Genomic DNA, 19,271 nt, shown 5'->3' with positions numbered 1-19,271 from the left:
CTCTCCATGAGTCAATGAATGATGCGCCCAAGCGGGCGCCGTGTAGCGGTGTCTCGATGGACACCGCGTAGGAGGCCGCCATGAGTAGCGGCATGCTGATTCGAGGTTGGTGAAGAGTGCGCCAATGCGGGCGCCGTGTATGGTGGTGTCTCAGCGGACACCACGTAGAAGGCCGCCACGAGCGACATCGTATTGATGCCAAGTTGGTGAAGACCGCGCTAAGGCGGGCACCGTGTATGGTGGTGTCTCCTCAGACACCGTAGAAGGCCGCCACGAGTGGCGGCATACCGATGCCAAGTTGGTGAAGAGTGCGCCAAGGCGGGCGCCTTGTATGGCGGTGTCTCAGCAGACACCACGTAGAAGGCCGCCACGAGCGGTGGCGTATCGATGCCAACCTGTGAAGGATGCCCCAAGTCGGGCGCCATCGGTGGCAGTGTCTCAACGACACCACGTGGAAGGCCGCCATGACCGGCGGCGTCTAGCACAACGCCAGGTCGGTGAAGGATGCGCCAATATGGGCGCCCTATATCGCGGTGTCTCAACAGACACCGCGTTAGAAGGCCGCCACTAGCGATAGTTGGAGGAGACATGCGGGCCGACAGGCACCTCCCGCCGACACGGCCGATGTAAACATCACAAACAACTGTACCGCCACCGGCGGCGTTCAGATGGATGTCGGCTAGCTTGTAGATGGAGACGACGCCCCGTTCAACAAGGTAGCGCTCCGCCTGGGGTGGGCACGGTACAGACGACACCCATGTCCGCGTCGTCGCACACGATGGCGCTTGATGTTGACAGGATGTTGATGAAGACGCGGCGCCCCGCATCGCTCGGGCGGGCGCCAGAATATGGCGCACGGCCCGGACGGCAATCACGAGATTGCTAAGATCCGGAGATAACGGCATGCCTCCTGCATGCACCTCCATGGCACCTGGGTAGACAAGGAAGAAAGAAAGATAGAGAATGTACTTACCATGATGAAAGAAGAGCGCATGCTTTACAACATGCGTTGTACGTGCATGCTGCCCTTGCAGGTTGAGCTCGAGTGTGTTGTTGTGCTTGAGGCAGCGGGAGAAGGCACCCGCCTGGTGCCATGTATGGCGGTGTCTCAGTGGACACCACACGGGCTTGGCTACCATGCCTTGATGATGGCACTTGTTGATGAAGAACGCCCTACCTAGGGCGTGCAGTATGTAGACATCGCCCCACGACCGCACCAACGTCATGGACGGACGTGTGCTAATTATTGATGAAGACGATGTCCCGCACTGAGCGGGCGCCAGAACATGGTGCACGGCCCGCGATGGCAATCAGGACCACGTCAAAAGGTAGTCGCAAAATCACGCCGCTAAGCTCTAGAGACAACGGCATGTCTCATGCCTGCTTTATCTCCATGGCACCTGCATAGACGAGAAAGAGAGGAAGATAGAGGGTTCTTTACGTACCATGGTGAAAGAAAAACGCATCTCCTTGTACGGTGCCCCCCTTGGACGAGCGCGTGGCCGGCCGCTGTCCTGGGACCTGTACTCTTATTATGCATACATTGCTTAACACCGTGCTTTGGACGCGGCGTCTCGCTGACCTACATCTTGGTCCTGTATACCTTGATGAACCCATCCTTGTGTATGGCGTGCGCCGCCGGCCGTCTTGGGCGCGTGGGCACCGCACCTGCGTCCTACCTCAGGATCTTTTCCTGTTCACCCCGACCTGCATCTGGATGTAAACGAGTCGTAGAAAGAAGATCTTAGGTGATATGCATGGCGATCTCCTACGTGACTTTGTCCGCGGCGTGTGCCGGCCCGCTGCCCTGCGTGTAGATCTTCGTACGTGTAAGGCGCCGTTGTGCTGCCGTGCAGGTCTTCGCCTTCCCGGGCGGCTGTGCCAGGTGCACAAGTGGTGTGCTGCCGCCATGAGCGCGCCCGTCGCAGCCCTCGTGGTCCTCCTGTACGTCGTCTTGAGCGCGTATAACACGGCCGTGCGTCTAGCCTTCTGGATCCCTGTTAGTCCCGTTGCCGCCGACTTGGGCTCGCTCTCTGCGCTGCCCTGCGTCTGGCCCTCGATCGATCATGGAGTCTTGGACCTGTTCGCCTTGACTTGGGCGTGTCTGAGCGCTGCCTTCCCCTGGCACCTGTTCGTCTAGGGCGCCGCCGTCTTGGGCGCGCGTGGAGCGCTGCCGTGCGTCTCGCCTCCAGCTTCAATAGCTCCCTGCTGGACCCGTTCTCTTTGTGGTGTGCGCCGTCGTCTTGGGCGTGTGGGTCGCGCTGCCCTTGCATCAGGCCGGTCTGCCTCCAGCTTCCCCCCGTGAACGATAACTCCCGTGGCCTTTTATAGGCACCCGATGTGCTTATCTCTTCGGCCAAACCGCAAAACGCGCGTGCTGTTGCTTATCTCTTCCGGCAAAACGCGCTTGTGCGTTTAAAGTCCAAACCAAACGAACTCTACCTGTAGATACCGTACGTAGCTTGCCGCACGCTACATATCCTGCATGGATATCGATTGCTTCACGTGAACAAAACAAATTAGTTAGGATCTGATTTGTCTCTCACGTATAGACATTGGTCATTTATCTTTTTAGCCACCGTGACATGCATGGCCAAAGTATGAACCTGCAGAGATGCTTCATGCTAAACAAGCCACCTAATGCAAGGAACTTACTAACCGCAAGCTGATGCATGTATCGTGCATGTGCATGGTGTACATCCGACCCATTACATGTATACGTGCTGCAACTCTTTTCTTGTGTTGATTTAATTTTGCGACGAATTTTGGTACAAAATATCATCAAACATCATAATCTATATTTATGCATGTTTAATTTATTAGTAGGACAATATGGTACGGTTAGTATTTAGTAAAAAAAACTGATGGCGCTAAATGCAACATACTCCGTTAGACGATCACAATGTTTTGACCTCTCAATTCGCTGTTTTTTCATGAATCGTAAGAATAATAACTACTGAGCTCATCTCCATCGATCATAATCTATCTTTTTTGAAAGGATTTTTTTTTTTAGCAGGCCAATATGCTACGATTAGTTTTAAGTCGATAATATTTTTATGGTGCTAAATGTAACATACTCTGTCACATGATCAATGTGTTACGACCTCACAACTTATTTTTTTGTTTTTTCAAGAATCATAAGTACAATAAGTAGTAAGCTCAACTCCATCTATTATAATCTATATTTTTGCAAGGATAAGTTATTAGGGTCCATATAAAAACTAATAACTATATATAAAGGTGACGTATCCGGTAAAAAAACTTCCAATGCAAACTTGCAAACTACTCTTGAAGATCATTGGATAAAAAACGCACAGCTCGGATGAAAGGTGGAAGTCCCACCAACCACTTAAACTCAATGGTAAGGTGTTATGTGTAAAGTATGTTCAAATGTATGGCGGAATTTCCACATTTCATCGGAGCCCTGTGTTCTTAATCCAAATGGGCTACGATAATAGTTTGCAAGTTTACAAGTTTACACTGAATGAGAGTTTTCGTTGGATAAGTCGCCATATATCAATACATGACCGGAGTTTTAACTTGGGTTACTATTTCTTTTTGTGAAAGGAAATTGTAATGGAGGCCCCTGCAGTATAAATAGGAACCTAAATTCGCCCGTGAGGACTTCAATCTAGATGGTGGGATTATACATTCACTCACGCAACCAAGTGAGCTAGTCTCACTCCCTACTTTGGTTACTAATTAACAGCATGCACGAAAGACTGTCTGGCTAGCGAGCCAAACATTTACTAACCAAATACCATTAAAAGGATCTAAAAAATAGCTGACCATCTAAACTCTACTCTCAGTATAGATAGAATAATCCCGTAGATTAAACTATAGTGTCACATTATGATTATTATCGTAAAATTATTACCTATTAATATACGTAGACATGGCTTACCAACAAACAATCGATTTACCATCATGTAAACTTAATTTTGTGTAGAATGTGATATGTATCACGTAAGGTCAGCAATCTCACGTAAAGACTAGCAATTGTCTGATGATCTGTATTTTAATTTCGGGTTCATAGATATTTCTATTCGCACACGAACACGTCACTGTGTACCCTCGACGCCAAGCGCGATGCGCAACAGCACGCGCCGAGGGAGGCTCGCCGGAAGCGTGATACGCAAGACAGTCCGACGGGCGCTTTTCTTGACCCGGAACCCCGATCGCCTGGGAAGGACCCCGTCAAGGCGGCGCGGCGGCTATGGGGTGCCCTAGGTCAGCCTGACCACCCCTCGGGCCTCGTGGATTCGTTGCCCTCCAACTTGAAGAACTATGAAGAACGAGAAGAAAGATACATAGGGTAGAGAGATAAAAGTAGATGAAAGGTATTAGATGTGTTTGGTCGATTGGTGTTCTTACAATCGGCCACCACCCCTCATGTATATAAAGGGCGGCTGAACTTCCCGTGCAAGAGAAAGGCTTGGATTCACCTCCAAAACCCTAATTTGGGTCCAATTCGGAAGGTTTGGCCCGAACTTCCCAATGTTCGGTCCAAAATCTGGCTGCACCGTCCGATCCATTTTTGAGGTAGTAAACAAGCTCAGATCGCGATGACTCCAAAAGTAAAATTGTTAGTCTCGAAAAAATGAAGAACTTTTATGTTGACAACTTTTCATTCCTAATAGATGTTAATGCCTATTTTCTCTGTTTTTAACTTCGATTCCTAGCACCGGAACTTCCGGCCGAACCTCTGGCTCTGTTACTCTTCGAGGAATTTGCGGAACTTTCGCCTTGCAACCGGAACTTCCGGTGGACTTCCCTTTGTAAGGCAAAATTGGTTGTGAACAATTTCAAATGAAACAATCTATATGATGCGTGCAAGCATTGAACGACCAGTCAGCTCGCATTCTAAATTTTAATCATGAACTTATATGGTTGATTGATCTTGCCTCCTAACGACCAATCGTGTTCATGATCCAAACTTCATCTGAGTTAATTATTCTAACATCACGTCAAACAGAACATGTTGTCCCTGAAAAACTTTATTCCGCATACCTACCGTGGCCAAAGTTGTAATTCTTTATAGTGATATAATATAATGTAGAAGGATTACACATAAAAATATGACAATTTTAGTGTTTTGTGTAATTTTTATTTGAGAAATAAGGATTGTTTTGCATTAGTGATACTTAGGAAGTAAATTTGTATAAAATGCTTCCTGCGCGATTGCACGGGACACCATGCTAGTTAATCATTAAACGCACACGATCAAAAAAATAAGTAGACTAGTGTTAGTTGTTAGAGTTGGTTTAGTGGCCCTAACGGTGAGTGTGAATGGTTTGTGTAAGTTTCGTGGGGTAGTTTTAGAAAAGATTTTGAAAAAAAAAGTTGATGTCTCTATGTTTCACTCCGTCTCCTTCCGCACGGTCGAACACCCACCTCGATTGGTTGGATTACTTCAGCACACGTACATGGGTTGTTTCTCGTGAAGCCACGTCATCACTAACTCCACTCTGTCTCCTTCTGCACGGACGAATTTGACACAGAGCTCTTCCTCCTCCTTCCGTTCCTCCCGCACATCCTCCTAGTTGACGCAGACTGTCGCATTTGCAGCTCTCCAGGGATGGTGGCACACGGTGATTTCCAGAGCCGATGTTAAACAGGGGCTTGGCTTATTCATTGATGGTATTGGCACTAGATGTTAAGAAGGGGCCGTTTGGTTCACGCCCGAGCGAGCCCTGCCAAAATTGGCACGCCAGCGATTTGGCGGATGATTCGGCCGCCGTCATCTCGCTAGCTGGGCGCATCTTCACCTCTAAGGTGCTTCCCGAGCTTCTGGCTCTCCCCGCTCACCCCTCTTCCCCGTTATTACGAAAAATGCCCTTCTCTTTTTTCCCCTCTCCCCCACGCCCACCGATTCCCCAACCCTCTCCTCTCTGTTCCGTTCGTACGCGCATGGGAGGCGGCGGCTAGGGTTCCCGCCGCCGGTCTCCTCCCCGCCCACCCCCGCCGGCGCCGCTCTCCTCACCGCCCGCATCCCCGCCGGCGCCGCTGTCCTCCCCACGGACTCCGTCTCCTCCCAGCCGGAGCATCTCTCCTCCACGCCCTCCCCCGCCGGCGCCGCTCTCCTCACCGCCCTCATCCCCGCCGGCACCGCTGTCCTCCCCGCGCACTCCGTCTCCTCCCAGCCGGAGCATCTCTCCTCCCCGCCCTCCCCCGTCGGCGCCGCTATCCACTGCCGGAGTCCCCTGCCCTCCACCGCCCCTCCCTCTGCAGTCCCGTGGATCTGGCCAAGGTGAGCCCCCTCTCCCCTCTCTCTGATATGGCTGCATGTATGGATGCCCTCTCTGCTGCATGTTTGGATGAACCTAAGATTTTTTTTGTACATGTATTATGTGTGGATGTATAGATGTATTCCATAGATGTATGGATTTTGTGGTGTATTGATGGAGCATTCATGGATAGGGCTGTTCTTGCTGTTAGGTATTTACAATTATATGCTTGTTGTCGATGTATATAGATGGATCAAGAAAAGGTAAATCAATCAAAAGCAAATTGGGATGCAATTGCTGCCAAAGCATTCTATGAGATATGCGCTAAACAAACGCTTGAAGGAAATAGACCAACGGCTTTTTTGAGTACCACAGGGTACAAGAACTTAGAGCGAGATTTTTTCCAACGAACTAGAAGAAACTACACTAGAAGACAATTCAAAAATAGATGGGATGCCATGAAAGCTTTGTACTCAACATGGAAGTACTATAGAGGTAGATGCACTGGGCTGGGTTGGACCAAGCTACAAGAACTGTTACCGCCGACGAGGACCGGTGGCAAGAGACTATAAAGGTATATAGTTAGTAATTTGTAATGTTTATATTAAAAGGTTATTAATATTATGTGCACACTTTGTTGGTATGAGATTCAATGCTAATTTGTACTGTTTTTATTCATAGGGCAATAAACTTGTTGAAGGTTTTCGTAAAGGACCTCCAGATTTCATAGATGAGCTTGAAATTATGTTTGCGGGAGCTCATGTTGATGGAAGAGTTCTTATATGCCCGGGGCAGGCAATGAGCAAGTTATTATTGAAGATGATAATGAAGGTGAGGAGGTACTAGTTACTCCTACAAGTCAGAAGTCAGGGTCTTTGAATGGAAAGCGTGTGGGTAGTAGTGGTGGTGGAAGCCCAAATAAGAAAAATACCCCCATGCAGAGAGAATTCAAGCGTATGGTTGATCATTATACTTTTGACCGATCGTCGGTGTCATCTACTAGTAATGCCACTTTAACTGTTGAGATTGAAAGCATAATGCAGAAGGTGGTGGAATGTGGGGCATCCGAAGAAAGTCCTGAGTACTACATGGAAACCAAGTTGTTTGGCAAAGTTGAGAATCGTGTCTTCTTTAATACTATGAAGACAAAAGAGGGAAGATTGTGTTGGCTAACAAGGATGTATGAAGATCGAAAAAGGAATTAGAATTTGTATCCTTGTCATGTTGTTGTACAACCTAGTTGTGTTATTTCCTTTAGCCGAAACTATTCTGGCGTACTTTCCATTTAGCTTCCCTTTGTCTCGGTCGTGTAAAACATGGATATTTGTGTGTTAAATCTATTGCTTGCAGTTATGTTGTGTTCTGAAATTATTGTGATGTGCTGAAACTATTCTGAAATTGCTGAAACTGTGCTGGAACTGTTCTGAAATTGCTGAAACTGTTCTGAAATTGATGTGGGCTGTTTTGAAATTGTTGTGCTGTGCTGAAACTGTTCTTGTATTATTCTAGCATAATACTAACCATATATTGCTGTTTTTTAGATGAGCACGGGCGAGAGTGGAAGTGATGATGAAAGTGATATGGACTCCCCAGCAAATGAAGATCAGTTAATGCTTATGACTGCATATTTTGTAATGAACCATCATGACAAATACACGATGAAGAGAAAGAGGAGAATACCTTTATGCACAGGACAACAGTGGGTCTTTGAGAACCTGAGCACGTCAAAAGATTGTTATGCAATGTTCAGAATGTATCCAGCTTGTTTTTATGGACTGCATAACACATTGGTGGGACGCTACAAATTGGAGTCAACTAGGGAGATGTCTTCAATGGAGACACTAGCTATGTTTCTATGGACAGTTGGAGGTCCTGAATCGGTGACCCAAGTTGAGAACCGCTTCAAGAGGTCCAAAGAAACAATCCACCGGAAGTTCGAACATGTATTGGGTTGCTTGACCCAACTAGCAGCAAATATCATCAAACCAAGAGATTCTCAGTTTCCAACAGTGCATGAAAGGCTCCAGAACTCTAGATTCTCACCCCACTTCAATGGTTGCATAGCCGCAATTGATGGGACACACATACATGTTGTCGTGCCAGCTGAAGATATTGCCAACCATGTAGGAAGGTATGGATATCCCACACAGAATGTGATGGTTGTGTGTGACTTTGACATGAGGTTCACCTCAATAGTTGCGGGATGGCCAGGATCCGCACATGACACAAGGATATTCAAAGACACGTTGATAACTTATTCAGAAAACTTCCCACATCCACCTCCAGGTTTGCTTATGCACTATTATTTTGCAAACTATATTATTTCCTCCTTTACTTATCACTAACATTGTTTATCTCTAGGGAGGTACTATTTGGTTGACTCTGGTTATTCGAATCAGACCGGAAATCTTGCTCCATACAAAGGACAAAAGTACCATTTGCCGGAGTTCCGAAGAGGCATTGAAGAAGGTCGACACCCAACTGGTAAAAAAGAAATCTTCAATCATGCTCATTCACAACTTCTGAATGTCATCGAGCGCTCTTTTGGTGTGTTGAAGATGAAATGGCGCATCTTACTACATGTGCCTTCTTATGCAATTGAGAAGCAAACACGTATAATAGTTGCATGCATGGCGCTTCATAACTGGATTAGAGAGAGTGTTCTACATGATGACGAGTTCTACAAATGTGACCAAGATGAGAACTATATGCCGGGGAACATAGAACCTACACCATCAGTGGACCTTCCTGGTCTTCATCAAGGAGTCCATAATGCCAACATGGATGTGCTTCGTGAAAAGATTGCTAATGGATTGATAGGTCGATAGGAAAGTTGCACGCTAGAGCCAGTATGTATTTTGGACCTCATATGTTGGACTACTTGTTATTATATTTCCTACTAGTGGTTCGTGGTAATGTATGAGCACTTCATATTTTGGACTATTTGTTATTATATTTAACTAGTCACTTGTGGTAAAATCTATATGCACTTGTGTGTATTGCACTGTATGTTCGAAGTCATTTTTGCGGTTCATTATTTTGCTCTTCAACCCAAATAATATTATTTATTTATTTTTTCGAATCCCAAATGATACCTAGATCAATCAAAACAGATAAACTATGCTAAATTAGTACTTAATCATTACATTCAGCAAACAAGGGCATTTCAGACTTTCAGCACCAGCTACAGCCCCACCAGCTGTTCTCAGAAGCAGGTTGCCAAACAGTCCTCCAGCACCAGCACAATCTGACAATTTCCAGCTGCTTCTCAGGTCCAAGAATCTCCAGCTGCTTCTCAAGAATTCGCAGCCCAAACAAACATGGCTTATATCTAAATAGAAGCAACCCACTACTTGATTTCTCTAAACATGCAAGCATGCCACATCATCACATAATTAATTTATTCACACATATTTAGTGGAAAACTCATATTTTTGCACATGCATGCATGTTACTTCCATCAAGCTATTAATCCCACTAAGTAAAAAATGTACAATTTTAATATATGTTTTCAATTTAAAATACTTTTTATGTTAAAAAAAACCGCAATAACGTGCGGGGCATTCTCTAGTAGATAAAACGTGGTGACCAAATAATTTGCATGGCTGCAGATTTCTGGCGCTGATCCAACGGGTACCTGCTCGCAGTCAACGACCAAAAGTTTGGTTTGGCAAGCCGCGGCCGCAATCCACAGGCAAACAGCCCCGAAATCACCGGCCCTAGTTTTCTTTGGTCTTAGCGCCTCGATCGGTTGGATTCCTTCAGCACACATACGTGGGCCGTGCAAAATACTGCTTTGGATGAGCCTGCGAAGCCCAAGGTTTAAAGCCCAGCTTTAGAGAATGGGAACAGAGGATTGGCTGGGCTGGCTGGGGATCGAAGCAGGCAAGAAGGCTTGCAGGAACGTCTCGCCTCTTTTCGTCTCCCACGATTCGTAGCACCTTTCGCCATTAACGGTCACTGCCTCGTCCGCAGCCGCGACCCACCGTCTCCCGGCCAAAGCTCTGCAAAACGTCCTCATAATCGCACCATTTGTCACCATCTATTATCCTTCCGGTGCTGAAGAAACGACAACATTTCACTAATCCTTCTCCACCTTGCCATTGAAAAATGTGTATGTATGTCCATCGGATTCCAATACATTGGTTTGGTCGCGTCTTCCTGTCCGACGCTGGCCTCTCTGAAGGTAGCTGAACTCCCTTGACCTTCAGATTCCCCTGATTTTTCATGGCATCAAGCTTATGCTTTGTAATTTGTTTGATTTCTTTCAAGCATGGAAGGTGCTCGACGTATTGTTTGCAAAGACTGTTGCTGCAAATTTGGTGCTCTATTGCTTGATAAGACTTTTGGAATAGGTACACAACTTCTTGATCTTTTAATTTCCTTTTGCAATGCATGAGAACAAGCATCTTACTTTTGAGCTTATGTTTCTTAATTGTGTGGTGTTCATCTTAGAAACCTTGCTATTGTGCTTGCAGCTTGAGTATAATTGCCATGTAATCATAGTTGCTACTCCGTAATCTAGAGATCTTTACTTTATTCTTCCTTTTGATGTATGTGCATTCCATTCTCCCCTAGAAAATGATGTTGTCTGCATTTACCAAAACAAAACTTGGGTTGCGTTGATTGATTTGACATGAACTTGAAGTGCATGCTGTTTTGAAGGTTCTTTTAGTTCTATCGGCATTGGAAACTGATTTTAGTATATATGCCATTGCAGCAACAACCAATATTGTTGTCTATCAAGTTGGTTTCCTATATGTCTAGCATGCTCTTAGTTAATCCAGGCTGTAATTCTGTCTATATAACTTCTGATTTCTGTGGTGGAACTGCAGAGATGTGTAACATTTTTTGTCAAGGAGCCGCCATGGTCAAGCACCTCGCATCAATCTTCGGCACACATGGAGAACGAACAAAAAATTGGCATTATCTTCTTTCTTTTTGCATGTTTCTCTTTGCTTCAGTACCATGCCAAATCCATCATATATTATTTGCATCTCTATGATAATCACTCTGCCATCTACATTCGTCATCCTAGGCAGACCATGCAACTGCAATCCAGAATTAATCTCTTTAAGGCAGGTTATATATGTTTGCTTCCATAATCTCCGGAGTACTTCTAAAATCTTATAGTGTATACGATGCCCATTCTACAACTATACTCATTACAATGTATAACTTTAGGCAGAAAATGCAGCCAAAGAAATCCTTTGGATTGGATGCTCAGAAACTCCCTTGATAAGAAATTGAGTAACATCCATTTAAATGGTGATGTAATATCCCTTTATATAACAACAAGAATCAGATTGTATTCCTTTTATATCAAAGTAGAGATAAAACTTTCGTGCAAGTTTCTTCAAACTCTGATACATGGAGCGACAACAAAGGAAGAAATGTAGTACCGAATAAACCGTACAATTATTTTAACTTGCATATTGCTACCTTCATGTACTGTGTTTTTTCTCAAGCATGCCAATGAGGCCCAACAGAATTGTGCTCTCACCTTTCCTTCATTCATCAGCAGAGAGAAGCTAACAAAAAAAATAGCGAGGTGATTCAAAAAGTCAGTACTATATATGAAACGACCAATGCATCTAACCTTACATGATGGTAGCCAAGACCTATCTTCGCGTGCAGACACAGAGACACTACAAGCATGCTTGGTTCTGACAATCATCATCGGTTCTTCACAATTCAGTACAAAAGAAATGGAAAATGACATGCCACAACAATCCTTTATGATGAAAAAACAAGCTACAAATATGGTGAATAACTGTTCGAGCACTTGTCAAATACTAAAATCAGGTAACAGAATATTCTCATCTACTTTCCAGATCATGAAATGGACCTTTTCAATTTGAATTTCAAATAATAAATACACCTTTGCATAAATGATTTTCAATATTTCTCACACTATTAGTCTTTTTTGTATACAACTGTACATCACTACAAATTTCCGCAGAAACGCTTGGGGTATTATCTAGTAAGCCGTAGAGATAGATCCCTATAGCATTCTTGATTAAAAAAAATCTTTAATTAGATATCCACGAGCATTTTCATTCAAACTCCATTATCAAAGTTCAAGAGTTCTATATAACGAATTCACCAAGTCTTGCGCCATTGTAGAACAGAAGCCGTACTTTGACAATTTTGATTTAGCGGAATTTCTCAATGCAACTAGTAAACAACAATACTGTGATAGCCAAAAATGGATTTATGCAAGGAAAAACGTGATGAAATTATTCAGGTTGAGCAGCATCTTCTAGTATGGGAGACAAGAGCTAATGTCATAGTAACTGATGTTGTCCACGGGGCGGTGCTACTCCACTCGAAGAGGAAGAGGAAAACCAAGAGAGGCGTGAAGCGGATGTGGTAGGAAGATTCCTAAAATGAGTTAAAGCCCACTTACTACTCCAATTGGAAGAGGAAGAGGAAAAGCCAAGAGAGGTGTGAAGCAGATGTGGTAGGAAGATTCCTAAAATGAGTTAAAACCCATTTACTATTACAATTAACCTCATGCCTTGGTTTATTTTGCAAGCCATAAGCATGTGCATCTGCACACCTGCACAAAAGCTCGGGATACATGCTTGGGTGCAATCTGGAGAGAAGCATTATCTCATGGGACGGCAAGTGTCACCCCTTCCCTTTTCCGCGTGCTGCCACCACGGCAAGTTCACCGAACAAGGAATAATCTAAAAATGGATGAAGGGAGTGGCCCAATTGTAAGCGTGCAGGAATGGGACCCACATCCCAATCATGCTTGATGAGGAAAATTCTTAGTTCTCCATCTCCTTCCCCTGAAGAGAGCTCATCCCCTTTCTCCTCTCTTCGCATCCCTGTCTCCTCGATCCGTTCCATAAAACTGTTGTGTCAATCCTGTCATAGACCAGAACACTAATCGGAGCGTGGCAACGGCGGCGACCTATTTTGGCAGTGAAGTTCGTGCCGGCTTTTGTCACACTGAGTCTGTGACACCGACACGCCGCAACGAGGGGCTTATCCTGGACCTCCGCCTTGGGCGACACAACCCCCGGCGTGAAGCAGCGGCCACCATGTCAAGGCACGTCCTCGCTGACAAATACTCTTGACATGGCTCGGCGACCCGGTGAGCATAGGGACCATAATCTTCGCTCATCCAGCGAGAGGATTCTCTTGACGTTCTAGTTGGGCAGCTGGTGGTGGGGCGAAGCGGCATCTGAGGTACACTTTCTACCCAGCAGCTCCATCATCTTCTCAATCGTCCATCTATAGATCACCATCAACCACAAACTCGGTATCCTTTTGCACTTGAATACTTTTGGATGTTACTAAGTAGGTTTTGGACGGACAATTGGACTAGATTGCATATATTTGGATAGTACTTGTGTATCAATTTTGGCCTTGCTCACTTGGATACCGATACACTCCACGTCTAGTTTTGAGTTGGAAGACTAAATTAAAGAGTTCACTTATTGAGAAAGACAACAATTGGTAGGTCATTTTCCCAAGTATATATTGACACGAGAGAAACCTTCCTAGGTAGGTTGCAACATAGAATAGCACATGATCAATCATTTTGTGTTCACTCATGATACTCCCTTGGACTAGTTATGAAAGCGATATTTGGTGGAAATTTATTTCCCAGGTAAAGTAGAAAGAACTAATGAAGATGGAGGGGACTTACATGTCAAGCATGCACAATTTCTCTCTGAACAACCTCAGCAAGTAAAGAATTGAGATCGCAAGTCGAAACTGTACCGTGTAGATTCTTGGTGACCCAAAGGACGACAAGCAGGTGCCCAGAACAATACAAAGCCAGCTAGATTGACCTCCCGTGACATCATTGTCAGAACTAAACGGGCAGCTCCAACTCAATAGATAATCCTAGATGTGAAATGGGAATGAACCATTGAAAGAGTACCACAGAAACTACATAAATAGGCCTACTTCCTATATTAACTTCCAGCAATAAGAAAAGATGATTAGGCTCATCTATCCAATCCTTGTTTCCTTCCTCTCTACTTTGTTGTGCTCTTGTGCATCCCCATGGCAAACCATAAGCACAGGCACATCTCTGCAAGTAGATCATGAGAGAGTCTTCCTTATATCACCAGATACTACTTTCTCTTGCGGTTTCTACCCATCTGGAAACGACACGAATGCCTTTTACTTCTCAGTATGGTTTACACATGCCAGCGACAGGGCTGTAGTCTGGACAGCAAATCCTCATTTCCTAGTGAATGGTCATCGCTCAAGGATATCCTTGAACAAGGAAGGCAACTTGGTCCTTACCGATGTGGATGGATCCACAACATGGGAGAGCAATACAAGTTGGGGAAAGCATACAACAGCAGCTCTCCTTGACAGTGGAAACCTTGTGATCAAAACCTCAACTGACAAGATCATATGGCAGAGCTTTGATTCACCTACTCACACTTTGCTTCCTTCACAGCATCTCACGAGAAACAATAGGTTGGTCTCTCAATCCGATTATCATGTCCTCTATTTTGACAATGATAATGTCCTCCGGCTCCTATACAATGGACCAGATATCACAAGCATATATTGGCCAAGTCCAGATTACAATGCAATACAAAATGGTCGGACTAGATTCAATAGTACCAAGGTAGCAGTCCTAGACCATGAGGGCAATTTCTTGTCAAGCGATGGATTCAAAATGATAGCCTCTGATTTAGGTCTGGGAATCCAGAGAAGGATCACCATTGATTATGATGGGAACTTCAGAATGTACAGCTTGAATGCATCAAATGGTAACTGGACTATCACGGGGGCGGCTATACAGCAAATGTGCTATGTGCATGGATTGTGTGGAAGGAATGGAATTTGTGAGTACTCACTACATCTGAGATGCACTTGTCCTCCAGGATATAAAATGGCCGATCCAGAGAATTGGAACAAAGGTTGCAAGCCAACATTCAGCATCGAGTGCGGGCAACCACACGAGGATTTTACTTTTGTCAAGATTCCTCATGGCGACTTTTATGGCTTTGATCTAACTTCCAACGAGTCAATTTCTTTTAAAGAGTGCATGCAAATTTGTATGAAGAGCTGCATGTGCATGTCTTTCACATACAAAAATGGAGAGGGTCTATGTTACACTAAAAATCTGCTCTTCAATGGCCAGGTTTATCCATATTTCCCAGGAGATAGCTATTTCAAACTTCCAAAGATATCCTTGACCCCCAAAGATGATGGTATTTCCTGTAGGCCAAAGGAATCCAAAGTTATGCTGGTGTTTGCAAATGCATACATCAAAAACCCTGACAACATAAGTTGGTCATACTTCTACATCTTTGCTGCTATACTAGGAGCAGTTGAATTGCTTTTTATCATGACAGGATGGTATGTTCTTTTCAAAGCGCATAACATACCCAAGTCTATGGAGGAAGGTTACAAAATGATAACAAGCCAGTTCAGGAGGTTTACGTACCATGAGTTAGTTGAAGCAACAGGAAAATTTAAGGAAGAGGTGGGAAAAGGTGGAAATGGAATAGTTTATAGAGGAATACTTGGAGACAAGAAGGTTGTGGCAGTAAAGAAGCTCACAGATGTTAGAAAAGGTGAAGAGGAATTTTGGGCAGAAGTAACTCTAATTGGAAAGATCAATCACATGAATTTGGTAAGAATGTATGGGTTTTGCTCAGAAGGCCACCACAGATTATTAGTGTACGAGTTTGTGGAGAATGAGTCGCTGGACAAATACCTTTTTTATGATAGTAACACTGAAAGATTGCTCTCATGGAGCCAACGATTCCAGATTGCCTTGGGGGCAGCAAGAGGTCTTGCTTACCTCCATCATGAGTGCCTTGAATGGATTGTGCATTGTGATGTAAAGCCAGAAAACATATTGCTAACACGAGATTTCCAAGCCAAGATAGCAGACTTTGGACTATCCAAGCTTTCTAAGAGAGATAGTTCTAACTTCAATTTTACTTATATGAGAGGCACAACGGGTTACATGGCACCAGAATGGGTACTGAATTTGCCAATCGATGCAAAGGTCGATGTCTACAGCTATGGAGTTGTGCTTCTAGAGATTGTCACAGGAAGTAGGGTTTCCAGTGGGGTAACAGTAGGCGAAGAAGTGATGGACTTGATGCAGATTTCCAGTGGGGTATCAATAGGCGAAGAAGAGATGGACCTAATGCAAATTTCCAGTGGGACAACAGTAGGCAGAGAGGAGATGGGACTGGTGCAATTTGTTCAGGCAGTGAAACAGATGCTCACTAGTGGGGCTAACCTAGGTATAGTGGATGCTAGGTTAAAAGGGCATTTCAATCATGAGCAAGCAACAACTATGTTGAAGATAGCTGTTTCATGTCTTGATGAAAGAAGCAAGAGGCCGACAATGGATCAAATTACAAAAGATCTCATGGTATACAATGATGAAGATTTTCACCCTGCATACTTTTGATGACTTGTGACCAGAAGCATGAATACAAGTCAAATAAGGCATAGTTTTATATACACAATTATCAGAAGAGAAACAACAAAGTAAAACCCAATTGTGCCATTTTGTATGATGTATCCTGACATGAAATGGAAATATTAGATACATTTTCTGCCTTGCATTCTCGAAAATTTGTTAGTTACTTAGCAAAATTCACGCCTCACTATTTATTTATTTTTTCTTTAAATATATCTCTTGTTAGCGTTTTTTAATTGCATTAATGTTTCTTGTGAAAATATATTTGTAGATGTACCCTTTTTTTTGCTTTTAAACGCTTGTAGTAGCATTTTGTTCCATTTGTAGGAACAATCGGCCAAAACTATCTTGCGGCTGTGCACTGCATACTAACTTCTGTTTTGACCAGTTGCACTGCATACTAACTTAATTAGCATATTGTGTTTTGTATGTTTAGTTGAGCTAGTGTGTTTTTATCGTCCAACTGTGAGAGGAAACAAAGTTAAGCATGCCAATTAGGAGTACATGTGTGGCGCCCGTCGTGCACGTATAATTCTGCACGCAGACACCTGCCCTGTGGCCTGTGACGCAAGTGTATAGCTCTGCTTTTTGTATGTAGCCTATTGTCATCTTCTATTCTTGTGTCATCTCTTTGTCCTCTTTCAATTAACTTGGGTGTAGCCAGTTTTTTCCTAGGTGTTCGCCTGAAATGCGGGACTTCTCTACTAACCTCTTGCACTAACTAGCTAATTCAGAGAATATCTTCAACATAACCCTGGCACCCTGTCGATTTGTTCCACTGGAACTTTCTTTTAGACTTACTTGATTTATACTCCCTCAGTCTCATAATTCCTGTCGAAATATATATTACATGTATCTAGACGTTTTTAAAAAATAGATACATCCATATTTGAGCAAATTTGAGACAAGAATTATGTGACGGAGGGAGTAATAATTAAAAGCATTTAGTTGTACTACTAGCACGCAAGATCTACCTAGCCCCAAATGGCAAGCAGAAACTTCTGTTAGTGCTGTTTTAAAAGTTTATCCATTTGTGAGCAGTATTGTATTTAAAATTTCTCTGTGTTCACTCAGCCAAGCTACTCAGGGGCGGGACCATTAGCAATGCTCTTCATGACCAGAAGTGGATCTCACGGCTTGACATTTCCCAAGGTCTCACTGTGCAACATATTCATGAATTTCTCTCCCTTGGAACTGCACTCGCCCAGATTCAGCTTACCGAGGGATCCCCGGATAGCATCGCTTGGAAATTCTCAAATTCTGACGCCTACACTGCGGCATCGGCTTACCGGATCCAGTTCGAGGGGCTCACACGGACTCAAATGAAGCCGGTGGTTTGGAATGATTGGGCGCCTCCGAAGTGCAAACTTTTCGCGTGGCTCATTATCAACAATAGGGTGTGGACAGCGGATCACCTTGAAAAAAGAGGTTGACCCAACTGTGGGCTATGCTCGTTGTGCAAAAGAGAGCCTGAGCCCACCGCTCACATGCTATTTCGTTGTAGATTCTCGGCCCCTATTTGGAACATGGTCAAAGATTGGATGGGGTTGACGGAGATCGAGCCAGCGACCTGGGTGCATTTGCAGTCGGTTGAGCAGTGGTGGACAAGCATCATACTTGCCCGTGGCCATCGGAAGAAGGCCATCGCATAGCTGGCCATGCTCGTCGCTTGGGAGCTTTGGAAAGAAAGAACGCGAGAGTTTTTCGAAATGTGGCAACCATGCCAATGATTATCATGGACAGAATCAAAATTGAGGCAACAAATTGGGGGAGTGCGGGCGCTGATCATTTGGGTAGCGTAATGCCCGGAGATTAGATTCTTTTGATAGTGTTGCCGCTTGCGGCTTTATAAATACAAATTTTTATAAAACTTCCTCTTAATTAATGAGATGAGGCAAAACTTTCGCCTCCGTTTAAGAAAAAACTCAGCCAAGCTGACGGTTCCGGCCAACAAAGGCGACGTCAAACGTGATCCACATGCTGTTAACGACATGCAAGAGGCTTGTATAGTAATTCTCCACTACAGGTAATATAATATGCATGGACATACGCATAACCTGACCGCATCTTGATCCAGATGGATCGATTAGATCCACAGCTTAGCTTGACGTATATTAGTCTACTTTGAAGCGTCCAACCTGTCTTGAAAACAAGAACGAAAAACTAGAGCATGTTGTCAAGGTCCAAACCGGGTGACGTCTTGGATTACGATGGCACCGCCCGCCCCAACGCCCCGTGCGCGCTGCCGACGCCAACTCCGCCTCTAAACGTTGGGCGCCCGACGTGCAAATCTCCGGCTCCCTGCGATCGGATTGTGTTAGGTACGTGACAACAACAGCCCATAAAATCACCCGAAAAAAAAAAACAGCCCATAAAATCGGAGCAGCATGGACCTTTCGTTGCGAGTGTCTTAAGGTAATCTGGTGTCACCATTCTCTTTCTCTTAGAGGTGCTATATAGAATTGTTGCTAAGTTGGAGGAGAAAGAAGGAAAAAGATTGTCTTCTCTTGGTAAGACATGATCTCTTTGGCACGTGAGATATGCCTATTTTCTCCACCTAACAAATGTCTTTCCTTCCTCATGTATTTTTCTAACTAATTTGATCACCTCATGGAAGA

The 19,271-nt window shown here is 44.4% G+C and overlaps 1 protein-coding gene and 2 long non-coding RNA genes across 4 annotated transcripts; all 3 read left to right on the top strand.

Annotated features, from left to right (window-relative positions):
* The first annotated feature begins 8,280 nt into the window (after positions 1–8,280).
* LOC104583314 lies at positions 8,281–8,646 on the top strand. The gene is made up of 3 exons (XR_001406090.2): positions 8,281–8,358; positions 8,439–8,513; positions 8,589–8,646. It is a non-coding gene; the product is annotated as an uncharacterized LOC104583314 (long non-coding RNA).
* Positions 8,647–10,069: 1,423 nt separating this feature from the next.
* On the top strand, positions 10,070–12,604 carry LOC104582833. Of its 2 annotated transcripts, XR_002963179.1 has the most exons (4): positions 10,070–10,413; positions 10,500–10,582; positions 11,063–12,032; positions 12,475–12,604. It is a non-coding gene; the product is annotated as an uncharacterized LOC104582833 (long non-coding RNA). The 2 variants fall into 2 exon arrangements; XR_730868.3 differs by lacking the exon at positions 12,475–12,604 and having other exon boundaries at positions 10,075–10,413; positions 11,063–12,119.
* A 334-nt stretch (positions 12,605–12,938) lies between these two features.
* LOC100825813 (putative receptor protein kinase ZmPK1) lies at positions 12,939–16,709 on the top strand. Its single transcript, XM_010233819.2, has 2 exons — positions 12,939–13,427; positions 13,852–16,709. Exon 2 carries the CDS (start codon positions 14,185–14,187, stop codon positions 16,639–16,641), a length of 2,457 nt encoding a protein of 818 aa, XP_010232121.1. The 5' UTR covers positions 12,939–13,427; positions 13,852–14,184; the 3' UTR covers positions 16,642–16,709.
* Positions 16,710–19,271: the final 2,562 nt, after the last annotated feature.

The sequence above is a fragment of the Brachypodium distachyon genome, chromosome 2 (assembly GCF_000005505.3).
Source record: "Brachypodium distachyon strain Bd21 chromosome 2, Brachypodium_distachyon_v3.0, whole genome shotgun sequence".
Taxonomy (NCBI): domain Eukaryota; kingdom Viridiplantae; phylum Streptophyta; class Magnoliopsida; order Poales; family Poaceae; genus Brachypodium; species Brachypodium distachyon.
This window is presented reverse-complemented; position numbering and strand designations above follow the sequence as displayed.